The 24,727-nt window shown below is 40.6% G+C and overlaps 2 protein-coding genes across 2 annotated transcripts; one reads left to right on the forward strand and one right to left on the reverse strand.

Moving 5' to 3' along the window:
• The first annotated feature begins 6,752 nt into the window (after positions 1-6,752).
• On the forward strand, positions 6,753-8,841 carry LOC110071766 (olfactory receptor 10Q1-like). The gene has a single exon (XM_020779412.3). The coding sequence runs from the start codon at positions 7,885-7,887 to the stop codon at positions 8,839-8,841; it is 957 nt and encodes a 318-aa protein (XP_020635071.3). The 5' UTR covers positions 6,753-7,884.
• A 3,615-nt stretch (positions 8,842-12,456) lies between these two features.
• LOC110071767 (olfactory receptor 13H1-like) lies at positions 12,457-17,452 on the reverse strand. The gene has a single exon (XM_078386446.1). It carries the CDS (start codon positions 14,728-14,730, stop codon positions 13,786-13,788), a length of 945 nt encoding a protein of 314 aa, XP_078242572.1. The 5' UTR covers positions 14,731-17,452; the 3' UTR covers positions 12,457-13,785.
• Positions 17,453-24,727: the final 7,275 nt, after the last annotated feature.

Genomic DNA, 24,727 nt, shown 5'->3' on the forward strand with positions numbered 1-24,727 from the left:
TTGTGCATTTGGAACATAGAAGCAACATAGATAAATCCAACTATCAAGCAAGTTTATCTGTCCATTCTAATAAATGGCTCTTCAAGCTTGAAACCTCAGTTTGACAATATTTTGAAATTAAACAAGCATTTCCAGCATTTCCATTCCTATTGTAGTATAAAAGTACAGGTTTGTCGATACAAATAAAACTTATTCATTCATTTTTTAAAACATTTCCTCCCTCCCCCCTTTCCTCCCCCTTCACCCCTCAAAATGTGTAAAATATATGATGTGGCCCTCATACTGAAAAGTTTGGAGACACCTGCTCTAGAGGTATATAAAGTGCTATACGGCTCTTAGCTATATGTTCTGGCATCAGACTCTGAACTGACAATGGAGACAAACATTACACATCATCTATCAGTGGAAGTGGAAATTTCTTAAGTGGTGAAAATGTCTAAGTGCAGAGCAAGAGCTTTCATTACCTTCCCTAATCTGCAAATCGTCTTGCTTTGTTTCATGATTGGTCTTCAGATAAAAACATATAATTATTTCCAAGTCTGATCTCTCAAATATGAATGCCTGAATCACATCTCTGCAACACAAAACAGGCTACAGCTCACTGGATGTCTGTAAGGTGTGTTTTTGCCCTTAGAAAACAACTCAAGGTAAAGGACCACCTGCCTGCTTAGTTTGTTAAAACCATCACTGTCTGAGCCCATTCGCTGTTTAGTTGCCATCCTCAGAGATGAGGTGGTGACTGGAGCAAGAGCTGCTTTTTTGTGTGTGATGAGCATTATATTCAAAAACCTTTGTCGCTGTATTGATTGTGTGGTTTTATGTTTGATGAGTTTTAGGGCTAAGTAAATAAGTGCCATGGTTGCACAACCATGATCATATGATTCATGTTGTTATTTGATTGCACATATGCAGTGAGCTAGGCTGTTGAAACTGTCTTATTGCTACTTGGTTTGAAAAAAATTGTTTTACTGATTGGGCACCCTTTTGAACATTTTGTTATGATGTGAGTTGAATTTTTTTAAAAAAAGAAAAAAATAGAAAATTGTATTTTCATTTTGGGAATTGGAATGAATGGAATATTGACATAGGATACATTGTCCTTATAACTTGTTGGATACATTGATTTAAAATATAAAATATAAATAAAGAAATGTTTTAACAATTGGAATGGATATTTATTTATTTGCCAATTTGTGCCATTATTTCCATATGATTAGAGTTCGATGCATTATTATTATTCCATTCCCAGGTACAATACTTGGTAAATGTATTGTGATAAAACATATTTCCTCAAAAGAAGGTTTAAATGTTTTACCATGGTCAGGGGTGCCCTCAAGAGCTACATGTGGCGATGCGGCATGAGTTGCAAGGACATGTACTGGTGGGTGTGGTGATGCCATTGCCCCCCTCACTCCCCAAACACACACAGAGACTCCATTTCTCACATCCACACCATCTCTCTCTTTCTCTTTCTTACACTCACAGTCACTTAGATGCACTTGTTCCAGAATTCATAGGGAGAATCCCAGTTGGTAAGGAGAAGAATTAGGTACTCAGTGTGGTGTAATGGATTCAGTGATGGACTCTGGAGATCAGGATTCAAATCCCCACTTGGCCATGGAAACACGTTGGAGAGGTGGAAGTGGTAAAACTACTCCTTAAACATCTCACTTACCTTGAAAGTCCTATTAAGGTTCTGACTTGGTGGCACATGACGGACTCACTAAAAGAGGAGAATGAGCCCTTCTTGTTCTGTGTCCCAGTCTTCCACACCAGACTCATAGCCTCCTCATTAGTAAGCTACTGACAAATGTTTATAATGAGGAGAGGACGCAAGGTAGAGCCTTCCCCACATGCTGCCATTCCTAGAACATGCACAGCTGGCACAAGCTGGCAACTGAGCTTTTTGGTGTGGAGAGTGATTTATGCTGAGTAGCAAAATGTGAAATTCCAGATCGAGAGATACAAGGGCCAGGAGGTTATAGCACTTGAAATCCATTTTCTAAACCGGAGAACTGTGGAGACATTAGGAAGACTGCAGAATATTGTGGAATACTGTATTCTTCCAAAAGAGCCTAGACTGGCCATCTTACTATTGTCCTTTTGCCTATATTCAGGTGGACTTTGAGCAGATAACTAAGTAGTGAACAATCGCTTTTAGTTGGTGGATGCTGTTTATTGATTTAATATTCTGTGTTTTCAATCTGTACCCCTCTTAGTCAATCCTGTAAATTACCTTGAGGCCCAGTTTTGAGGAAAACACAGAGTATAAATCAAACAAATAAGCAGGATGTAACTGTCCATGTCATAAACCCTCCCTCAAGGTACATTGACTAGATGTCCTTTATAAAAGATGGCCAAGGAGTAGAAGTTCCTCCTACCATCCCTTAACCCCACACCCTCTTCCCCATTGCCTCCCACGGTGGATATGTTCCACAGAAAAAGAAGCTGTTGCTGCTTATGTTTGTTTTTGGAGCCAGCCTGCCCACCTTTCTGAATTAAACTATGTATAGGATCTATTCTTTGACATACTGAAGAGAAGCTCACTGACTAGGGAAAAAACTCTAAGAAGCCCCAAGAGATTGATTCTGCCATGGGCTGAATTTGACCTACTTGTCTAATGGGTCTGCAGAAGTAGCTCAAGCCTACTTTTGCATACAGACAATAGCACCACACACAGCTAATAGCATTTATCAGAATTCTCAGGAAACCAGTGTGATAGCTCCATTTAATAATATTGGCTTGGCTTGGCTCAGAGAAGGCGATACAAAACCCAGCGAGTCAGGAGAGGCCTTCCCTCACAGGTGTGTTTGGTGGGGACACAGGAGAAGGATACGTCATGTGACAGCTGCTCTTGTCCTCTGAAAGGAAGTTCTTTCTACTCAGGGAGGACAGAGAGGCACTGGATGCTGTCTAAAAGTGTGGTGGTAATGGATATTTCATTACTAATGGATCTGAGTGATTGCTACATATTGCAATAGCAAGTTGTATTTGGTGCTAGTGGTGTTGACAGGTTAGGATGTGGTTACAGGTGTCCGGGGGTGCCACTCAGAAGAAGGAGCAGGAGAGCCCCAATATCTTGGGGTGGTTGGCTTATCCCGTTTTAAAATAGGGGGGACTTATACATGCTCACATCTAATAAAAGGAGCTTCCTATGGCCACAAAGTCTAAAGTTGCAACTCACCAAACTTCAGTGCTGGCTACCAATATGAACCTTCCCCTGAGTGTGATGAATTCTAAACTTTTCAACGTCTTCTGTCCCTTGAGGCTTATGTGATGCTTTAATTGTGTTGCGATGCTTAAGCCATTATGTATGGCTCCTGATGCATAAGGCATTCGCCGGATGTTACTTGTGTGCTATTCAAAAGCTGAGGAGAAAGACAGAACCCCCCACACCAGAGGGATCAACAAGAGATTAATGTGAGCAAGGAACAATTTTCAGATTTAAAATGTGTTTGGTTCCAGCCCAGGGAGTCTTTTCTGCTTGCGTCGGAGAAGTTCTTTTTCTTTTAGTTTATGTGGTGTTTTTTCATGCACATCTAGCCTGACAGGTATGTGGTATTATTTTTACTTTGTTGTTATTTTGTCTGCAAGTACTGTTCAAGAACTAGGATGAGACTCTCTCCAGCCCAGCACCTCAGGAGGTAAAGTATACTTCCTTTCGTTTATTTGGAAGGGAATTCTGATAGCCCTGTCAGTAAAAGTTAAAAAGGAAGGCATAGCAAGACCTCTTTTAGCTTGTACAAACCTGATTTCATTCACACTCAGTGGTAAGTGAATCATATTCACTGCCCAGTCCTTCCGACTAAATTCTGAATGTTCAGCTTACAACCCGTTGCTTATCTGTATTTTTTGTGATTAAAAGGACTGGATTTTGTGATTGAGTGATATTGTGATAGATCTATTAAACACATTTTTGTTACAAAATATGAGCAAATAATGCAAAACAGGCTCCAAGAGATATTTTAATTTGGATGTACTAAAATACTTTATAAAATGTACCATAGGAAATGCAAAGCTCTAGTATAGGTGTGCATTAGTATTGTTTCGCAGTGTTGAGACATGTTGGGGAATCACTGGTGTACCCCATGCCTAGTCATGGGTGATGTGGTACTCCAGAAAAATGGTATAGCAAAGTGATCAAGATGTGAACCTCTATAAATCCATAATTCTGTGCTTCAAATCTCTTATCTGCCATAAATTCAGTAGTTTGTTTTAGGTAAGAAATGAAAAAGCAATAAACAGCTGGCAGTGTAATCCTAGTATCTACACAGGAGTATAACAAATTGAGTTCAGTGGGATTTACTCCCAGGTAAGTGGGTGTAAGAGTTGCTATAGAATACGAATTTGTTAACATTTTAGAGTCAAAGGAACTACATGTGGAAATTCTACAGTTGCCGTGTGTGTGTGTGTGTGTGTGTGTGTGTGTGTGTGTGTGTGTGTGTGTGTGTGTGAGAGAGAGAGAGAGAGAGAGAGAGAGAGAGAGAGAGAGGTAAGGTAAAGGTAAAGGTAAAGGTAAAGGTAAAGGTAAAGGTAAAGGTTCCCCTTGACAATTTTTGTCCAGTCGTCTTCGACTCTAGGGGGTGGTGCTCATCCCCGTTTCCAAGCCATAGAGCCAACGTTTTGTCTGAAGACAATCTTCCGTGGTCACATGGCCAGTGCGACTTAGACACGGAACGCTGTTACCTTCCCACCAAGGTGGTCCCTATTAATCTACTCGCATTTGCATGCTTTTGAACCGCTAGGTTGGCAGGAGCTGGGACAAGCGACGGGCGCTCACTCCGTCACGTGGATTCGATCTTATGGCTGCTTGGTCTTCTGACCCTGCAGCACAGGCTTCTGCGGTTTAGCCCAGAGAGCAAAATAATATTGACTCTTCTGTTGAAAATAACTCAAAGTCTATTATGAGAACAGCTGGATATATTCTTCAAATTAAGATGATTAATGCAACTCAGAGTAGTCTTTGCGAGAGCTTACCACAAAATAAACCTGGTATAATAGTTTTAAGTGACTATGAATGCAGGACTTCGTGAAAGGCTGAATCTAATTTTAACAGAATGTTTATTTAATTATTTTTAAACATTTGAATAACTATTTTTCACTTTCAGTATTGTCTTTTTTTAACTGTGTGAGCTGTGTTGGGTCATTTTTTTTTTTAAGAGAAAGGCTGGGTAAAAATATTTTAAATAAATAAATATATAGTGTATCCAAAATATGAAATAAGACATGAAAGCCTTCTTACTTACATTGAGCAAATTTGAACTTCAGATCTTTTTATCTTTGGAAACAGTTCTCCACTAGTCAGAACTGTGGTCTCCGTGGGGTTTTTTGGGGGCACGCACAAAAAAGGTAGTCTAGGGCCATCAATCTTGTAACTTTCCATCCTCAGAGAGAAACTGAGGTGGTAGAACCATTCTTTTCTCCTCCTATCAAGATTTTTTTCTGTCCTGGTCCTGACCCTCAATCTGGTGGGAAATCTCATAGAATTTCTCAGAAGTTCCATTTCCACCCACCCCACCCCGGGAGATATGCCAAACTGCACAGGATTATTACAATTCCTTTCCTGAACGTACATAAGATTCACTTGGACAGAGCAGAAGAAACACAAAACTGTATGTGATTATTACTGTTTCTACACCGCATGATGTATATCCTTCCTAAACCTGGGAGAAACGCTAAAATGCACAGGATTATAATTCCTGTACATAATAACATCTTTTGTGTGTAGAGCTCACCAGCAAAGTGTACAGCAAGATTCTAGTCTCACAGGGCGAAGTTCATTTTCTGTCGTTTTCTTTAGGAGCTTATCTGAAAACTGGCTGCTTCAGAATAGATGGGAAGACATGCCAGGCAAAACCCAAACCAAAATAAACAAAAGAAGATGAAAACATTGTGGTGCCTTAACAACTAACTGCTATATTTTAATGTGAGTGTTCATGGACGAGGTGACTTCTTCACACATAGTTATCTAGACTTATTAACAGTATATCAGAGTCAGATCAGGATGGGCAAATCATTCATTTTGTTTTCTCCCATGTAAGAAGTTTGCAAATTGTGGTGAATGATGATTAAAACGAAACAATTTTTTTACCCAGCCTTCGAGAACAGCTAGATCTATCAGTTTCACTTCCTGCCCCCGACACACTGGGTGTGTGTGTGTGTGTGTGTGTGTGTGTGTGTGTGTGTGTGTGTGTGTGTGTGTGTGTGTGTGTGTGTGTGTGTGTGTGTGTGTGTGTGTGTGTGTGTGTGTGTGTGTGTGTGTATTTTGATAAACTCTAATATACAATGAACTGAACTGAAATTTGTACCCATTTTGATAAGGGCACATAACATTGACTGCCGGACACTGGGATTGGTAGCAAATACATTTTTCCTGAAGTTGCCCGAATATCTGAGTAGCAATACATTACTGCTGCTTCGTTATGCTAATTACTGGTGTCTGTACTCATACTCTTGAAATGTGACTACAGGAGCTCTTCACTGTATTGTACGTTAACAATTTCACCAAACTCCACATCCTCCTACTTCAATATCCACTGCATGTTTTCAATTTTAGAAGCTGGTTCACTTCTATGTTTGATGGCTGACTAGAACCTATGTATTCTTTTGTAAATCTGTATTTACGTGAATTTATTACTGTGTTTATAAAATATTTTGGGGTCATACTTGGTCTAGTGCAATATTTGCAGCTTTTGCCCTAATCTTTTGAAGACCTATCCTCTACTCTTCAGTGATCAGGAAAACCATTTTTTTTCCTGTCTCTGGTTGCTAAAAACTAGTATAATACAGAGCTTTGAAATTTTGTTTTTAAAAATTAATTAGCTAAATTATAACAGTTACAGTTCTGTGATCTCTAAATACTCACTATGTTATATATTTTTTAAGTATTTTTAAAATTTTCCACTTGTCAGATGTAACTAATTGGTTACTTTTACTTACTTAAAATAACTAGAATAGTTACTTTTAGCTAATGTTTAAAATACTGCAAGATGCTCAGCTTGCTTCGGAATACACCTTCATCTCAGCTATCTGTCATGGCCTAAATACTCGCAGCAGAGCACACTGAAGAAACATGAGGTAACAATTGAGATATATTGTAGTCCTCTTTCATCATTTAGTGAGGTCACATTTGTGTTAGGAAGAAGGTGATTTAAAAGAGTGAAGAAATATTCTCCTTTGCTAAGTTACAATTGGAGTGTAATCTGCTTACTCTTGTTTTTGGTAAAACAAAACCCCCTGGGGTTCAAATATACTGTGAACATTCATGGTTTCCCGTATTAAAGTTCTGGCTGTCCTGCAAGGCTTTCTTGCTATTTTTGCCCCCCTAAATAAAGTACTTCAGGCTACTTGTAATGGCAGCAGGCAGCCAAACTTTGTGTCCAATTTTATTATTATTTTTCGCTCTCCCCAGTGATTCTACTTCTACCAGTTAAAGGAATGGGCAAAAATCATTTCTGTTGCCAAACCAGTCCCTGATCACCAAACGCCCAGTGAGTTGGCTCCTAGCATTTAATAAACAAAACACTTACAGAGCCTGCAGCTAAGTTCCTGTCTTCTGTTGTAATATCTCATAAAAAGGCCTTTTAATCCAAATGTCCACTTTTTCTGAATATGGGAACGTTTGGATAATTATCTTTATTTTGTTCTTATTGTTGTATTGTTTTAACTTGGGTCTGTGACCACATAATAAAGAATAGTCATCTCATCAGGAAAAACTTGACAGATAACATTTCACTTCTGTCCTTGAGTACTAGATACTTGCAACATTTTGATATTGTGCCCTGATATGATGATGATACCTATATGCAATAATGTAGGTGAAACCAAGGCTGGCTTTAAGATCTCATTTATTTACCCTTTCTGTGATCCTTTCAGCAGATTCCGATGGAGTTGAGTGGCTGGAATCACAGCAGCACCGCAGGCGATTTCATCGTTCTTGGCTTTTCTAACCTGCCAGAGTATGAGCTCTATCTCTTTTGGATATTTTTGGCTATGCATGTGATCACTTTGCTGGGACACTTGGCCATTGTGGTGGTGACTCTGGTTGACCCCACCCTCCACACGCCCATGTACTTCTTTCTGCGCAACCTCTCTTGCATCGAGGTCTGCTACACCCTGGTCATTGTGCCTAAGATGTTGGCTAACTTCTTGGCTAAGAGCCGGAAAGTTTCATTGCCTGAATGCGCAGCACAGATGTATTTCTTCATTGCTTTGGGCACCACAGAGTGTTTCTTGCTGGCTGTGATGGCCTATGACAGATATGTGGCCATATGCAATCCACTGCGCTACACCCTTATCATGAGTCGGGCACTATGTTTCCAACTACTGGCCAGCGTGTCTGCCACTGGTTTCATTCTCTCACTGGGCCTCACAGCACTGATATTCGGGCAACCCTTCTGTGGTTCACATGAAATCAACCACTTCTTCTGTGACATCCCGCCTGTGTTGTTCCTAGCCTGTAGCAACACACACACTGACGAGGTGTTGGTCTTTGTTGCCTGTTTGTTGGCACTTCTGGTCCCCTTCCTGCTGATCCTGACTTCTTATGTGTTCATTGCCAACTCCATCCTGAGAATCAAATGTGCCCATGGCAGGCAAAAGGCCGTCTCCACATGTGTTGCCCACCTGATTGTGGCCATCCTCCACTATGGCTGTGCTATTTTCATCTACATCCGGCCAAAGGCCAGCTACTCTTTGGAGCAGGACAAAGTGGTCTCCTTGATCTATACCAATGTCACTCCCATGCTATACCCAATGATCTACAGCCTCAGGAACAAGGAGGTCAAGGGAGCCCTGAGGAGAGTCATGGAGAAAAAGGTCTCTTTCCACATGGACTTTTGATTGGGGTTGGATAACTCTTAGTGACTTGTTGACTGTGGCTTGCTTATGTTAGGAATAAAATGGAAACAAGGAAGCAACCAACCTTTGCTCAACTAATCGATTACATCAATCAGTTTTAAAAGTTTGAGAACTGAAAAGGTGCCTCCATCTAACTGGGCAGTAGAATGATTTGTTTGTTTATTTGTTTAGGTATGTTATTTTAAAAACAAGTGCACAAGCTATAGGGAGCAGGAATCAGAAGATTTGGGAGAGGAGTAGCTCAAATACTCTGTAGTGGCAAAATCAATAAGCGGTCTTGTGTCCTGTAACAACTAATATCTTTCAATGAGAACAAGCTTTTCTGCACCGCAGCCCGCATCATGCATCTGCTGAAGTGGTTTGTAGTCTATAAAAGCTTAGCCAAATAAAACTTGTTGGCCTTTAATATGCCATGAGGGAAAGCAAGACACAACCAAGCAAATGCATCTTTGCTGTTCTGATTTCTCCTCAGTAACTTAATCCCCTTTATGTTCATTGTTCTGGAGTGAAGGTATGAGTCCACAGTGAGGAAAAATGTGAATTGGCCCACCATGAAGTCACACCTGTGAAGTCAGGTTTTCCAGGATAATTTCACATTAACTAGCCACATGAGGAGACAGGAGGAAACTGGCAACTCCTGTCTCCTCATGTGGCTTTTTTGCAGCTCATTCACAGGGGTCATGGTGACAGGAAAAGCACCTTAATAATCTGTAAACAAGGGCGGAGTATCAACCTTCGCCTCTCTCTCTCTCTCTCTCTCTCTCTCTCTCTCTCTCTCTCTCTCTCTCTCTCTCTCTCTCTCTCTCTGTGGGGGGGGGGCTGTGGCTGTGGCTGTGGCTGTGGCTGTGGCTGTGTCTAGGTACCCTAGTGCAACAGTACTGACACCAAGCCTTTAAAAAAGAAAAGAAATTGCATTATTTGCAAAGATCCACCTTTCCCAGTGTTTTAACATTGCTCCCTCCCCCAGATACCACGCAATCATACCAACCTGCACACACTTTTCTGCATTGATTCAAATGGTCATATTACCTGAATTTTTATGAATGAATCTGCTCTCAGAAAAAGTAGAAACCTCAGTGATAGAAGAAAAACTATGAATAGAGGGGAGTCAGGGCTGATGTGCATTGGCTTTTATGTCATGTGGTCAGTGGGAAGCAGAAATTTAGTCTCATAGACTACAGTTCTCAGACTCCCTCCCTCTCATCCCCACCCCATTCAAAATAGCCAGCACTGATTATTCTGGCTGTGGGCCTCTAGATGAAAGCTGTCTCATGGGAATATCACCAGAGGCCCATTGGCAGAGTGTCCTTGGCTAAAATCCAGTTGCATAAAGTTGGACATAAAGCTGATGATGTCAACACTACGGCTGTGCTTTTGTACCAAAAGACTCCTAGGGGCTGTGCTTCTCCATCCCCAGGGAGCTGGACTTTGCAGTCACCCGCTTCAGCCTTTACTTCCAGAGAGCTGCTTAGGTAACCTTTGGGTGGAAGGAAGCCTCACATGTTGGTGGAGCAACCTTCACACACTCCTGGCAGGCTGAGAAAGGGAAAAAAGAGGCTCGACCCAGGAAACGCACCTCTCTACAGCTGCAGAGGTTCCTCTCCCCACAGCCCCCAAACTATGCTCGTCACTGAGAAAAAAATGCCAATGTAATCACTCTTCTTCCCTGTACTCTACTTTGTGCCTGTCTCTGACCCCCTTTTCCTCCTCTTCCTCCTTTTTTGTTTTGTTTTATTTTATTTTAGTGGAATGATTCTATGACCTCTAAGCCATCAGAATATTCCAAAATATTCTGCCCCTCCTTCCCAGTGGCTTACAATGTATTTTTATGACCTTATGTTTTAACATAAAGGTAAAGGTTCCCCTTGACAATTTTTGTCCAGTTGTGTTCGACTCTAGGGGGCGGTGCTTATCCCTGTTTCCAAGCCATAGAGCCAGCGTTTTTGTCCGAAGACAATCTTCCGTGGTCACATGGCCAGTGTGACTTAGACACGGAATGCTGTTACCTTCCCACCGAGGTGGTCCCTATTTATCTACTTGCATTTGCATGCTTTTGAACCGCTTGATTGGCGGGAATGTTTTAACATAGCTTTTATGTAAGCTGCTTGCAAAGGCTGGAGCCTAAAGAAGCAGGATATAGCTCCTCTATGTGCATACATACAGTAGATCTTCCAACACAATAGTCTGACATGGCATGGAGCAGTGATCAGTGGCACAGATGGGGGAGGAAATACAAACCATGGGCAAAATCCATTGGCTAGTATCTTATTGCCTAAACATTGTGTGGAGGGAGGTAATCACCTAAATCTCCCACTTCCTTCTCTAGCAGGCTCTTTGCAACATGCCTGTTTTCTCACTGGCTGCAAGATCAGGTCCCCCAGTGAAAGATCTGCTGGAACAGGGGGGACGGTGAACCCTTACATGAGTTCCCTCCCACTTTGCATGTAGTGAATAAGACGCTAACCATTGTTACCATCAAGCAGAGGAGGTCTATTGAAACCAATGGAACTTGTATCAGTTGTGACTAACAAGCCTTTTTTATCTCAGCAACCTGTTTCCCCGAAAATAAGACCTAACCTGAAAATAAGCCCTAGTATGGTTTTTCAGGATGCTCACAATATAAGCCCTACCCCCAAAATAAGCCCCAGTTAAGTGACACTCCGCCCTCCATCATTGTGGAACAACCAGAAGACGACGACATAACTGTATATGAATAAATGTAGATTGTTGTACACGAAAAATAAATAAAACATCCCTTGAAAATAAGCCCTGATGCAATTTTAGAGCAAAAATTAATATAAGACCCTGTTTTATTTTCAGGGAAACACGGTAGCACTTGTTCTACTTGGTACTACCGTGGAGTTAGCCCAGTGCTTATTCTAAAAATAGCTATTATGATCCACATAAAAATGGAGCCCTCTCTCCTTTTAATAACTTGATTTCTTTCTTAATTTAGTATACAACATTATAAAAACAATATTTAGTTTTCAGAAGTTCAAAAACTAGTGGAAGGGATCAGGATAGAAAATGAGAAATGCACAGGGGGAGCCCAATATTTATTGTGTAATAACCATATGAAGAAAAAGTAGACAGGCACTGTACAAGAAGTGTAAACATGAAAAAACTGTCTAGAGACCTGTAGTCTGAAATATGGAGACAAGGGTGCCCATGTGGGATTGTCCTGGAGACAATACGGGAGTTCTACCAGTTGAAAGGTCCTACTGATAAGATTATACTAACATAAGGAACCAAAGTTCCTAGGCGTTTACAGAATGAAGTCTCTGTCTTCTCTTACAGTATCTACAGCTCTCCTTCTCTCAAAAAGACCTTAAATGAAAAACTTTGTCCTGTAAATCCATGGAAAGAAATTAGATTTATGAAAACAAAAACAAGGAGGCAGCAAAGAAGAAACACCGCTGACGCTTCCTTCTGGAACTGGAACTCAGTTCTCCAGTCAATAAAGTGTCAGCACAGTTAAGCTTTACACATACATCGAACCAGTTAAAATACCCACAAAATAGCAGCAATAACGAACCCAATAGTGGAGAAGAATTAAAAGGAGGATGAGGCAGTTACATGTCTGGAACAATTTACTGATAAGAAGTAGGACACAGAAATAAAGATGAACACAAGAAGGGACAATGCTGGAATCAAACAAAACTACCTGGTTAATACCCGCTTTCCAGTCAGATGTCTCCTATAGGTCAACAAAAGGAACGGAAGAGAAATAGCTATATCATGTTGTTCCATGATATTATAGTGTCACGACCCAGCTTCCTGTGAGGGAGAACTTGGTTGGTCGGACAGAGAGTAATTGGAAGTCTGAGTACCCCTATGCAGCTGGGTTGAGTCCTGGTGACCTCAGCCAGGGTGTACAACAAACCCCATCTTACAAGTCTGCCCTAAAAAGATACTTGCTGACCCTTAACAAAGTTCAGCAGGAAGTTACACATGAGCTTTGTAGTCCTAAGATCTACCTGGCTCAATTAGTAGCTTAATGTCGCCTTGCTTCCCCCTCTGGGAATAGCTAAGACAGGCTTCACTGTTCAAGAGACCAAAAAGATTTTATAATTGATCTTTTTATTGAAAAAATATAGATTTACAGAATAAAGTCAGTTTGATGCAAAAGCATAGCAATAAAGTGTTTTCACGGCTTGTTACAAATACAATTAAGGCAACTAATTCCCTTTTAATTACAAAAGCTCTAAAAATCTCTAAAAGCTTCCTTAGGGTAGGCAAAAGGCTTAAAGCCCTCCATTCTCTTCTTCCTCAACTCCCTATATTTTCCCCAGTCCTTTCCCTGCATGGGGCAGCAGGCAAAAAGACATAGAAAAATCTATGGTTCTATCAAAAGGAAAAATAGGAACAAGATGGAACACTGCACATGGCGAAAGTTCCTTTTTCTACCTTCTTGACTCCTCCTGTCTTCTTCATCTCCCATGCTGTTATCCAATCACAGCGTATTGTGGTAGAAGTAGTCCCCTCCTTCTCTTCTCATGAGAAACATTTTTCTCCATCTATTGTTTTCTCTGCCTAGCAAGTGTCTGGTCTTCTTATTTTGTATTGGCTTGTACTGGCCTAAAAGAAAACCATTCCCACAGCCCTCTGGAATAACATTCCCATCATACAAAATCATTCTTACATAGAACCAATATGGAATCCATTTTACATTGTTCAAAACTACATATCCCATCTTCATTACATGATTTAATCTACATATTCTCATCCATAACATATAGTACAGTTACGGACTTGGTTGAGAGTAGGCAGAAAATGAACTTTTTAATCCGTTGTGTATTTTTATTTTGTTTTTTCACCCTTATATTAATTTCTTACCTCTCTTCTAAATGTATCAAGCAAAAAAATGAACAAAACAAAACAAAAAGAGGAAAATAATTTGGCCCCTTAAAGACTAAGTGCTATATTTTAATGTGAGCTTTTGTGGACAAGTCCACTTCCTCTTCCAAACAGTTTCCCGAGGGCCCCTTTAACATCCTTGTTCCTCAGGCTGTATATCAGAGGATTGAGTGTGGGAGTCACCACTCCATAAAAAACCGAAATCATTTTGTCCCTGTCTGAGGCATGTTTAGATTTTGGCTGAAGGTACATGGCAGAGCTGTAGAAAATGCTGACAACAGCCACGTGAGAACTGCAAGTGGAAAAAGCCTTACTACGGCCCTCGGCAGAATGGATCTGCCTCACAGCCAAACCAATACGCAAATACGTCATCAAGATGAAAGTGAAAGGGACAATAAGCACTGCCACCGTGTTGACAAACGAAATGATATCACTGAGCTGGGTGTTGGCGCAGTTCAGCTTGGCAACAGTTTGTGCCTCACACATGAAGTGATTAATAATGTTAGAGCCACAAAATCGCACAGGACCTACCGCAGTTGGGATGAGAGTCAAAACAAGGCCACTGCCCCAAGTCCCAAGTCCCATATGGATACAAATGTTCCAGTTCATGATCATTGTGTAATGTAAAGGACTGCATATGGCCACAAAGCGGTCATATGCCATGACAGCGAGGAGGATACATTCTGTGGTGCCAAAATATAAGCTAATGTATATCTGGGCCATGCAGGCAGTGAAGGAGATGGTAGTTCTCTCTGTGGCACAGGTAACCAGGACCTGTGGGATGCTGCTGCTAGTATAACAAATGTCCAAGAAGGACAGGTTGCTGAGGAAAAAGTACATGGGGGTGTGCAGGTGGGGGTCAACGATAATCAATGCAACCATAAGGCCATTTCCAATCAGGTTGATAATGTAAAAGACCAAGATGACCCAGAAGAACACAATCTGAGCTGCTGGGTGGTTGGAGAGACCCAGCAGAATAAACTCAGTCACCACTGTATCACTGTTATTACCCATGGCTGCCTTGGTATCTGTCAAAAAAGAAAAAAGGTTAGTTACACTGGGTTCTTTTAAAAACTATTTGGCTGTGAATAAGGGAAGATCACACAAGTCATTCTGGCAGCCTGCCGTCTTGGTCACACTTACCCAGGTATAAAATCCCATTGAACTGAACAGAACATGTTCCCGAGTAGAAAGGTATAGGATTGCTCTGTTGAAACCATAAATTTCCCATTTAATTTTGCCAGATTACTTCTAAAATGAAACTCTGAGAAGTGAAGATCAAGGCAACTTCCTTCCTTCCTTCCTTCCTTCCTTCCTTCCTTCCTTCCTTCCTTAACTTTATTGATTATTATTTCCCTCCAATATGCACATACCATATCCATACCATAAATCAAGAGGCTAACTAATCTGACATCTAATTACATGAGCTAGCAACCTTTATAATAGTTTGCAATTGACTGGCAAAAGCCAACAATCAAACATAGACATTTTGGGAACAGTTGCCTTCTTGTCCTAGACTCTGAATTCCTGTCATATAAGTCTACTTAACCCATTTCAGTACAGTGCATGCATTTTTTATATTAAATTTATTTAAAATATTTTAACCCACCTTTCCTCTTTAAAAAGTACCCAAGACAGTTTACACCATTGAAAGATAATATTAAAATATTAAAAACAGTAGGTTTACAACAAATACTACATAGCACACTGAAAAGCAGTAAACAAAAGCAACACCAAAATACATTCACAGCACTAAAGTACAACTGTTCATTTAAAATCAGGCAGCCAGTCACTAAGGGGAAAGCTTGCCTGAAGAGAAAGGTTTTTGCCTGCTTGTGGAATGATAACAAAAATTGTGCTCACATGCATTTAGAGAGTTAGGAAGCAACATATTTCTTTTAGTACTTTTTAGTATTAATCTTAGTACTAAACAGATTTGCCCCCAAAGTGAAAAATATAAGTACCCATCCATTTGTTTAATTGTTCTTTTTAAAAAGCATAGATCAACTTTTTAAAATTCTTGCAATAGATATTTAATTTTATGGGAAGGAAATTGAGACAATTTAAAAACTAAGTGACAAAACATTTCCTCACTTTTATTAGTCTTTCCCTGACATTAAAAAGGAGGCAGAGTATTTCATAGAATCATAGAATAATTGAATTGGAAGGGGCTGATAAGGCCATCGAATCCAATCCCCTGCTCAGTGCAGGAATCCAAATCAAAGCACAACTGACAGATATTTTTCAATACCGATTTCTCACAGGGTCTTAGAGGCCAGATTCATCTTGGGCTTGGCATCAGTAACTCTTTCTGTCAGTACTCACCTAGGACGAGGATACAGAAAGATGAAGATTCAGTCCACTTGTGCTTCTCAGGCAGGGAGAAAGATCTTAAATGCCTCCGTTGAGGCATCAGGGTCCAGTATACATTGCAGGGGAAGAAACAAGATAGGAGTGGGACACCAGTCTTGTTCACCAAATAGAACTTGGAGAGAAGGGATGAGGAGAAGACATCTTGTCCATGATACCTCACAATAGTGTGTCTTGGCTCTGAAGCTATTGTTTAAAGAAATGTCCATTGTTCAGGGAACTTTGCACAATCTGCTGCATCCCATCAGGTCTTCAGAGCTTAAGCAGTTTTGTGAGTTCTGTAACTGACTCAAGCTAAGAGAAGAACAGTGACCCTGGAGGGAAAAGCCACAGCTCATAATACCTCATCAAGCCAAGCAAGTATCCCACGGTCTCCTCTGCACCCAACTTCTCTTGAGGCTGATGTGCATTTTGGCCTTTGGAAAAGATCTCTGCCAAGGCATGCAGTCATTATCACTGATAGGGACAAATTCGGCAAACGGCCAATGTTCCTTTTCCCTTTGCTTCCCTGCCACAGCTAAGGATTTATAATGCCCCCTTTTTTAAAAAAAAAAGTAAGCACACTTTCTGGTGAAGCATGCACATAAAACCTGCGACGTTTCAGTGACACATCACTGACAATACACCCTGGCATTATGTGTGATATAGTATCTTGTGACAGCCAATCTCAACAATAATAACCACTGTTTGTAAAGCAGTTTAGTTTTTTATAAAAAAATACAAAAGAAGAAAAGTTTCAATCTGGCAAGCTTTTCATCTGACAATTAAAATCTGTCTTGCTTTCCACTTCTTTATTTCTTTACAGGTTAAGCATGTTTCAGTCAGATACATTTCTGCCTGTAGTACATCATCTTTTTTTTCTTCCCGTATCCCTGCTGCCTTCCCCACACAGCCCTTTTTGTTTACAAGGTGACATAGCACTGAATTGACGAGACAAAGTCACTTCTGAATTACCACTTTTCTGACATAGCACTGAACTAGTAAATAATTTTTACAAAAAAACTGTAGAGGGTTGAGCCTGAACGAAGTTGTGCTGAACCATCGCAGACCACCCCATTGAAAATGACACCTTCAGTGTGATATTTAGTCCCCAAAGGACCAATACATTGGCGATGTTTGGTCCAAAGACAAAAACATTCAAATGAACAGGCAGAACTGCAGCGTGGGCAGCAGGACCTATCTCAGTCTCATTGTGCCTTTAGTTTTTTTTTCCCAAAATCAGAGCCGGCCTGGATGGGAGGAGAAAGGAGAAGCATAACTGTGGATTCTAGCCCCCTCAAAAGACAGAGTTGGGAAAGAGGACTACTGGGGGTGGCCAATGAGTCATTCCTCTCCTTTATTGCTGCTCTGGACAGGTCTGAACAGATCTGAAGGTCAGCCAGAGAGAGCAACATGGCCAAGCTGCCCACCGAAAGAGGCAGGGGAAGAGGAACGGCTGTATCTGCTGACCCCACAACTGCCACAGCCGCCACAGCCATTCTTAACCCCCTACTTATTTTGCAGGGAGACGTGACCATGTTGCTCATTCCTGCTTACATTCAAATCTGCTCAGACCTCTCCCGGGCAGTGGCGGGGGAGGAAACACCAAGCAGCCTGCTGTCTGGTCAGTTGCTTTCACCTCACCTAACTGGAAGGGGAAACCTGCTCCTAAATATGAGACAGAAGACAGGAACTGTTCTTGATCCACCCAGACTGACCAACACACAACAATGGGTTCAAGTTAAAGGAAGTCAGATTTCAGTGGAATATCAAGAAAAGCTTCCTAACTGTTAGATCAGTACAACAATGCAACAAATTACCTCGAGAGGTGGTGAGTGCTCCAACACTGGAGGCATTCAAGAGACATTTAGACAACCAACTGACAGGTGTCCTTTGATTTGTATTCCTGCACTGAGCAGGGGGTTGGATTAGATGGCCTTATAGGCCCCTTCCAACTTAATTACAGTGGTGCCTCACTTAACGATTGCCTCGTTAAACGATGAAACCGCTATACGATGACTGTTCTGCGATTACTTTTGTGATTGCAAAATGATGTTTTAATAGGCAAAATCCGCTTTGCAACAAACGGTTCTCTGCTTCGGGAACCGATTCTTCGCATTATGATGTTTTTAAAACAGCAGATCGGCGACTTCAAAATGGCCGCCCACTGTATAAAATGGCTCCCCGCTGTGTTTTTGGATGGATTTCTCGCTATACAGGCACCGAAAATGGCCGCCCCTATGGAGGATCTTCGCTGGACTGTGAGTTTTTCAGCCCATTGGAACGCATTGAACGGGTTTTCAATGCATTTCAATGGGATTTTTTATTTTGTTTAACAAGGATTTCGTTCTACAGCGATTTCGCTGGAACGGATTATCCTCGTTAAGTGAGGCAGCACTGTATTCTATAATGCTATGATTCTATATTTAATGAAAAATAATCTTTCAAGAGGCACTAATTATGAATTGATGGCAATGGCTTTGGGTTACCTTGGGATTTTATTATATCAAAATGTAACAGAAACCCAACCTTCTACTGTAGGATGTTCTTATGTCCTGGATCTGTGGACGAACATGTCCTTAATACTCCCCATACATGAAAAATATGGAGGCAGAGAACTCCTATGAGACCCCAACATTAATATCCTAGTGAATCAAATTCTAAAGCGGTAATAGATACCCATTGTAACTCTGGCATTGAATTTTATTTATTTATTTATTTATTTGGCAGTCAATAAGCCTGGGTAGATGAGAGTGGGAAGGGCAACTACTGCTTGATTTTAGCTATATTTCCAAAGAAGCATATTTTCCACTTCCTTTAAAAGTCTTCTGTTTCTTTCCATGCTGGGTTTGCATGGAAAGGAATAGCGCTAACACAATAGGAGTTTGGTACAAAGCGGCTGCATTCCCTCTTGGCTTCTGTCAGCCACTAATTTTACCAGCTGAAATAGCTGTTGGGGAATGAGTGTCATTGTCTCAAAGCTGCAGAGTTATAGAGCTAATTACAAAACTAATAGGAACTGTTCATGAATTAAAATGTATGGATTCTTCTACTTGAGTTCATAAGCAAATGTCGTGATTAATGCTGGGACTGCCAACTGACCAAGGCTTGTGTCAGAGCAGGCTATTTTCAGGAAAGCCTGCAACTCACAGGTGAAATGGTTGATGACATTGTGGCAACAGAAATGCATTGGCTGTAACACAACTGCAATAAGAGTCAAAAGAAAAGCAAAAGCCCAAGAAGTGGGACACAGAGTCTCTTGTTCATGATCAGAGTGTAATGCAAGGGGCTGCAAACAGCAGCTAAGCAGTCATAGACCATGACAGCCAACAAGAAACACTCCACTATACCAAAGAAGAAAGTGATGTATATCTGAACAATGCAGTCTGTGAAGGAAATGGTGGGTCTCCAGGAGAAGCAGTTGACCAGCATCCGTGGAACACTGGAGGTGGTATAGAACATGTCCAAAAAGGAAAGGTTGTTGAGAAAGAAATACATGGGAGTATGAAGAAGAGGGCTGCTGATGACGAAAACAACCATAAGGCCATTGCTTAGGAGTGTCACAAGGTAGACCACTAAGAACACCCCAAACAGCACCACCTGGGCCCTAGGATGATCAGAGAATCCAAGCAAGATGAACTCGGTCACCAGTGTCTCGGAATTGCCCATGAAGACTTCAGAGTTTCCTAAGAAGGTGAAAACAAATAAAAAGGAAAGTAGTATTAACACATTAGTGCAGAATTTCAAAGCTGATTTGGACATGAAAGAGAATATGCCAATAAGGTGGGTGAGACCACTTATGTATGCAAATACACAGGTTAAGTGAATGCAAACATGTATTTAATATATCAAATTTTTAAAAAGGGTGTGCCAGAAAAAAAAGGATCTAGTTCAATGCAATTTCTGGGAACTTCCTTACGTTCCAGTAAAATGCACAGCGGAAAGCCAGCTCCTTAAGGTTAGAATTAGCTGTGGAAGTCCCCTTCTTTACCCAATTGTTATTGGTATCCACCCTCACCAAAGCCTAACACTTTAGAAAATAAGACTCAGGGACATCCGGCTTGACACTGTGATGAGACAGCAGGAGGAGGATGGGGCTCCCTCCCCTGGGCTGAATTCTGACCTGTTTGGGACCCCCCCATGGGGTTAAAATCACCCCGAAGAAGTGGTGAAATGGGGGAGAAGCCTGTTGATCACGGGGGAATGGGGGTTACCCACATTTGATCCAGGAAACTCCCCAATCGACTAGCTATGACCTATGACCAATACAGCCATAGGTCATCAGGATAAAAGAGAAGGCGAACACCAGGGTGAAAACACTGGTTATCACCTTACTGAGTCCACTGGTGTGTGTGTCAGTTTCAACACTGCCTGGAAACAAGCAGCTGAACTAGCTTGCTTGCAAGTCATTGGTAGCCGGGTATGAAGAAGCGATAAAGCAGCCTAATTAATATCGTGCTACAAACGGGTGAGAACGATCTTTAAAAACTGTATCTGTTTACTATCCCTGGACAAGACAACCTCTATGGCAGAAATAGTGTCTCATAGCTCTCCATCATTGTTGATTGAGCGGGGGAGAGGAAGAGATGGAGGGAGACACAAGGAAAATAAATTGGGCATTAACTAGGCACTTAATTATACTTAAAGGAAGGAAGTTCGATATTAAAACTACTGATAATAACTTTGGAAAACAAAATCTGTTTATGATATGTGTAACAGCTATTTAAGGCACTGGCAAAATGGCTAGAATCAATGGCCTTGAATGTTCTATGACAGTTTGGAACTCCCTTTCTCTTTGAGGACGGAACTGAACTACAAACAGATTAAGGCTAGAAAGCCTAATTTAGCCAAAGTGGAACCGACAAGCTGTATCCTGGATGTTGAACTGGATGGGACCTTGAGCCTTTAGACGGGGAAAATTCTCTACATTGGAGAATGGATTCAAGCTCAATGGAACTGGATTGATTACTTTAAGCATGTGAACAACTTTAACTTGGAATACAATTTTTTGACAATTGGAACATAATCACACAATAAGAACAATTTTGGGAGGAAACAAAATCTACTCTTCAAGCAATCTTAGAAATAGTGAGATCCCACAACAAACGAGCAAAATTATTCATGGCACAGTTGAAGAAGAATTATAGTCAACAGGAGACAGAAAATAATGAACAAGGGAATGAGAGGGTGATGGATGGTGTATGCCAACCTAAAGGAGGACTGGAGGAAATTAATGGGGAAAACCTAGTGGAGTTGAGGAGAATCTTAAGGGAAGATAAGGGGAGAAAAATCAGCAGAATTAATTAAAAATAGCCTGGAAGATCTATTGGAGATAAACAAGTGTATAAAGATCTATTGAGGTAAATCAAATGCATAAAATGGCCTCAGAGGACACAAAAGATGGCAGAATGTTTAGAAAGACAGAATCAAAAATTGAAAAAAGATTAAGAGAAGGAATTACATAGAAGATGAAAAGGGGAAAAACAGGAAGGTGGCACTCAGTGTTGGAAAGCATGTATATACCTAACTTCTGGAATTGCAGAGGGGCATATATTATATATTTAAAAAGAGAATTAAACTGAAATAAGGGAGCACTAATCAGGGTAAAGGCATAATATGGTGGTGGTGTTTTTTTTAAGGTAAATTGACGCTAAATATAAGGTTGGGGTAAACAAATAGTACACAATGAACATGTATTAAATATGATATTGTTATAGACAGGATAGAAAATGTGGAGATAGAAATGGCTAAACAACTACACTGGTGCCTCGACTTACAAACTTAATCCATTCCAGAAGAATCATCGTAATTTAAAATGGTCATAAGTCGAAGCACCATTTCCCATTGAAATGCACTGAAACCCTATTAATACATTCCGGCCGAAAAAATAATAATAAAAAAACCCACCGCCACACAGCACGCCCCATCAGAACATGATGGGGCTGAATAATAATAATAATAATAATAATAATAATAATAATAATAATAATAATAATAATAATAATAATAATAATAATAATAATAATAATAATTTTAAAAAACACACGCACAGCCAGCCCCATCAGAACACGAATGGGGCTGAAAAAGATAACACACACACACACATACAGCCAGACCCATCGGACTTCCTTTCCATCCTGGAATCCAGAGCCGCCACCTGAGGCACGATGAGATTTAGCAGGTGCCCAATTATGGCAACTCAACCTTGAAGGCTCCAGCTTTATCTTTGTCTCCCCCAACTCCCCTGCTGCTCTTTCTCCCACTTTTTCCAATCACTACTGCTCACACATTTGTGAGAGCCTGAGGAAATCATTATCTTTAAAATAAATGGTCACTATTCTGAAGGAGTATTGCTGTGGATGCTACCAAAGATGAGAGTCTGACTGGAAATTACAAAGGCAAAATTTTGATTTATACATATTCAAGATGTGGGGAGGAATGGATATGGGTGATACAGAAAGACTTGTGTAAGACGTAACACACTTGAGTCAGTCACAATGCAATCTTTTCATTTCTTGCAAAATGCTATCTAGTCTCCTCTCTGTTGTCTTACACAGGATTCCCTGGAAAGGACATTGAACTGCACCTCATATGGGAGTTTTCTGTGCAGGATAATGGTTGGTCGTAAGGACTGAAAATGTATTGGTTGCCTTCTTATGATGGCAGATTTAGTGACAGCAGAGTCTGTCTCATGGACTAGTGAAGGGGTGGGCAACACGTGGCCACTAAATTTGCCCATACCTGCTCCACCGTATGGTAAGAGAGCTACACGGGTGGATAGAAGACCAGTTCCCTCCCCTTATGCTCCCATGTCCCACCTCTTTCACCTCAGCAGAGCAAAAAGCCACTGCTGCAAAAGACAGTTCAGACACTTCAGCATGCCCACATGTGACAGAATAAATATGATGGTGAATTGTTGCAAAATATCAGGAAAACTGTGGCAGCATCATATCCTACACCCAATACTCACATGGAAGATCTGATTTCATAGCAGCCACCCACTAATTTCATTCAAAATGGAAACATGTGTTATTTTATGTATTTATTTTGTGCCCTGGTTTGTTGCTCTTGTGGAATAACAAACAAAGGGAAAACTTCTCCCATTGCTGAAGTGAAGGTGTGGAGGACATGAGAAACTCTAGATTTTCTTGGATTCCTACTCCTGTTATCCCAACCACTGACTAGGATGGGAGGTCACCTCCTATGGTTCAAGTAACTTTTTGCAAGAATTGGATAATTTGTCAAATTTTGAAAATATACATATGAAATTGCTCACACAGACACATTCCATGTGTTGGAATGTATGAAGAGGCACCCCTGTAGGCTTTCAGTCAGGAGCGGTCAGCAGCTTAAAACCAAGTCTTCAACAGATATACAAGTTTTATTTTTCTAAGATGAGACAGATTAAGCCAGTAAAGGAAGCCTCAACTTTAAGGATATAAAATCTGTTTCGGGGTCTTATATATGGGTCTTTGAATAGGTCATGAATTCATAGGGCTGCCATAAGTCTGAAATGACTTAATAGAGCATCACAACAGGCAGCATTCTCAGATAGATTTTGGTGCAGATATAATAAAGTTTTGCTGATGACAGGATGAGAGAGAAACCTCTTCAGCCAACTCGTCCCTCCCCCGCTGCTTCTCTCTTATGATTCATGTCCCTAGTAATTTCTGTATTGAAGAGCGAGCTAAGCAAAAATAAGTTAGTGGAATATATAAGTTAAATAACTATAGTTCCAGATTCAGGACTTCTGTGAATGCTTCATTTAGTCCTCTTCTGAGTAAAAGGAAGTCAAAACAACGACCTCAATATTCTTTGTTTTTCTTCAGATTTTAGACATTTCCAAACCCTAATATATATAAATGTGAGATCATATATGTGCAAAACATTTCTTTTGGCAACCACCAAAGAAAATAAATGACATGGAACAGGTTTTGAGATATGAAAGACCCATCTCTACCCAAAATGCTGCCACCCTATAGATATAGGAGAAACTCAGAAGATATGACAGTTTTGGACCAATTCACACTTCCTGGGATATTTGTGGGACAAAAGCCAGTTTCTGTCTGGACTTGTCATGTTGACTGATAGCAACTTCAGGAACTGAATCATCATTTTAAATCAACTGCATTTATTGTATTTTTAATTTGACATGCTGCAAAATATATTGTGAGAGCTATTGTGGTACAGTGGAAGGAGTCATGAATTAGGACGTAGGAGACCTGGGTTCAATTCGCACTTGACTGCAGAAACTCAGTAGGGGGTGATAATGAAATATTTCATATACCTTGACAATCTTATTCAGGTCTTCACAAGACACATGATATGACAGAACATACATAGCAATGAGAACACAACAATAATTTAAGATTATGGACTGGCTTCTGTATCAAACCATTCAGAGAGATCTGGGGGTTAAACTTCATTAAGTCAACATCATATTTCCTTCCCTTACAATATTATGCTTCAGGACAACAATGTTTATTCGGTGATATGAGCCTAAAATTACAGGCATGCAAACAAAGCCATGCTATTTCCCAGGTAGCCAATTACAAATCAAAAGCAACATAATTTACTGAACACACACTGGGATAAACTCCTATTGGAATAAACGGTATAAATAAACTCTTAAAGGTGCGGTACTTCTAGATTTAAAAAATAA

Source organism: Pogona vitticeps, chromosome 2, assembly GCF_051106095.1.
Source record: "Pogona vitticeps strain Pit_001003342236 chromosome 2, PviZW2.1, whole genome shotgun sequence".
Taxonomy (NCBI): domain Eukaryota; kingdom Metazoa; phylum Chordata; class Lepidosauria; order Squamata; family Agamidae; genus Pogona; species Pogona vitticeps.

Excerpts from the sequence above, each read along its gene's own strand:
- LOC110071766 (XM_020779412.3), top strand. The coding sequence starts at position 7,885 with ATGGAGTTGAGTGGCTGGAATCACAGCAGCACCGCAGGCGATTTCATC.
- LOC110071767 (XM_078386446.1), bottom strand. The coding sequence starts at position 14,730 with ATGGGTAATAACAGTGATACAGTGGTGACTGAGTTTATTCTGCTGGGT.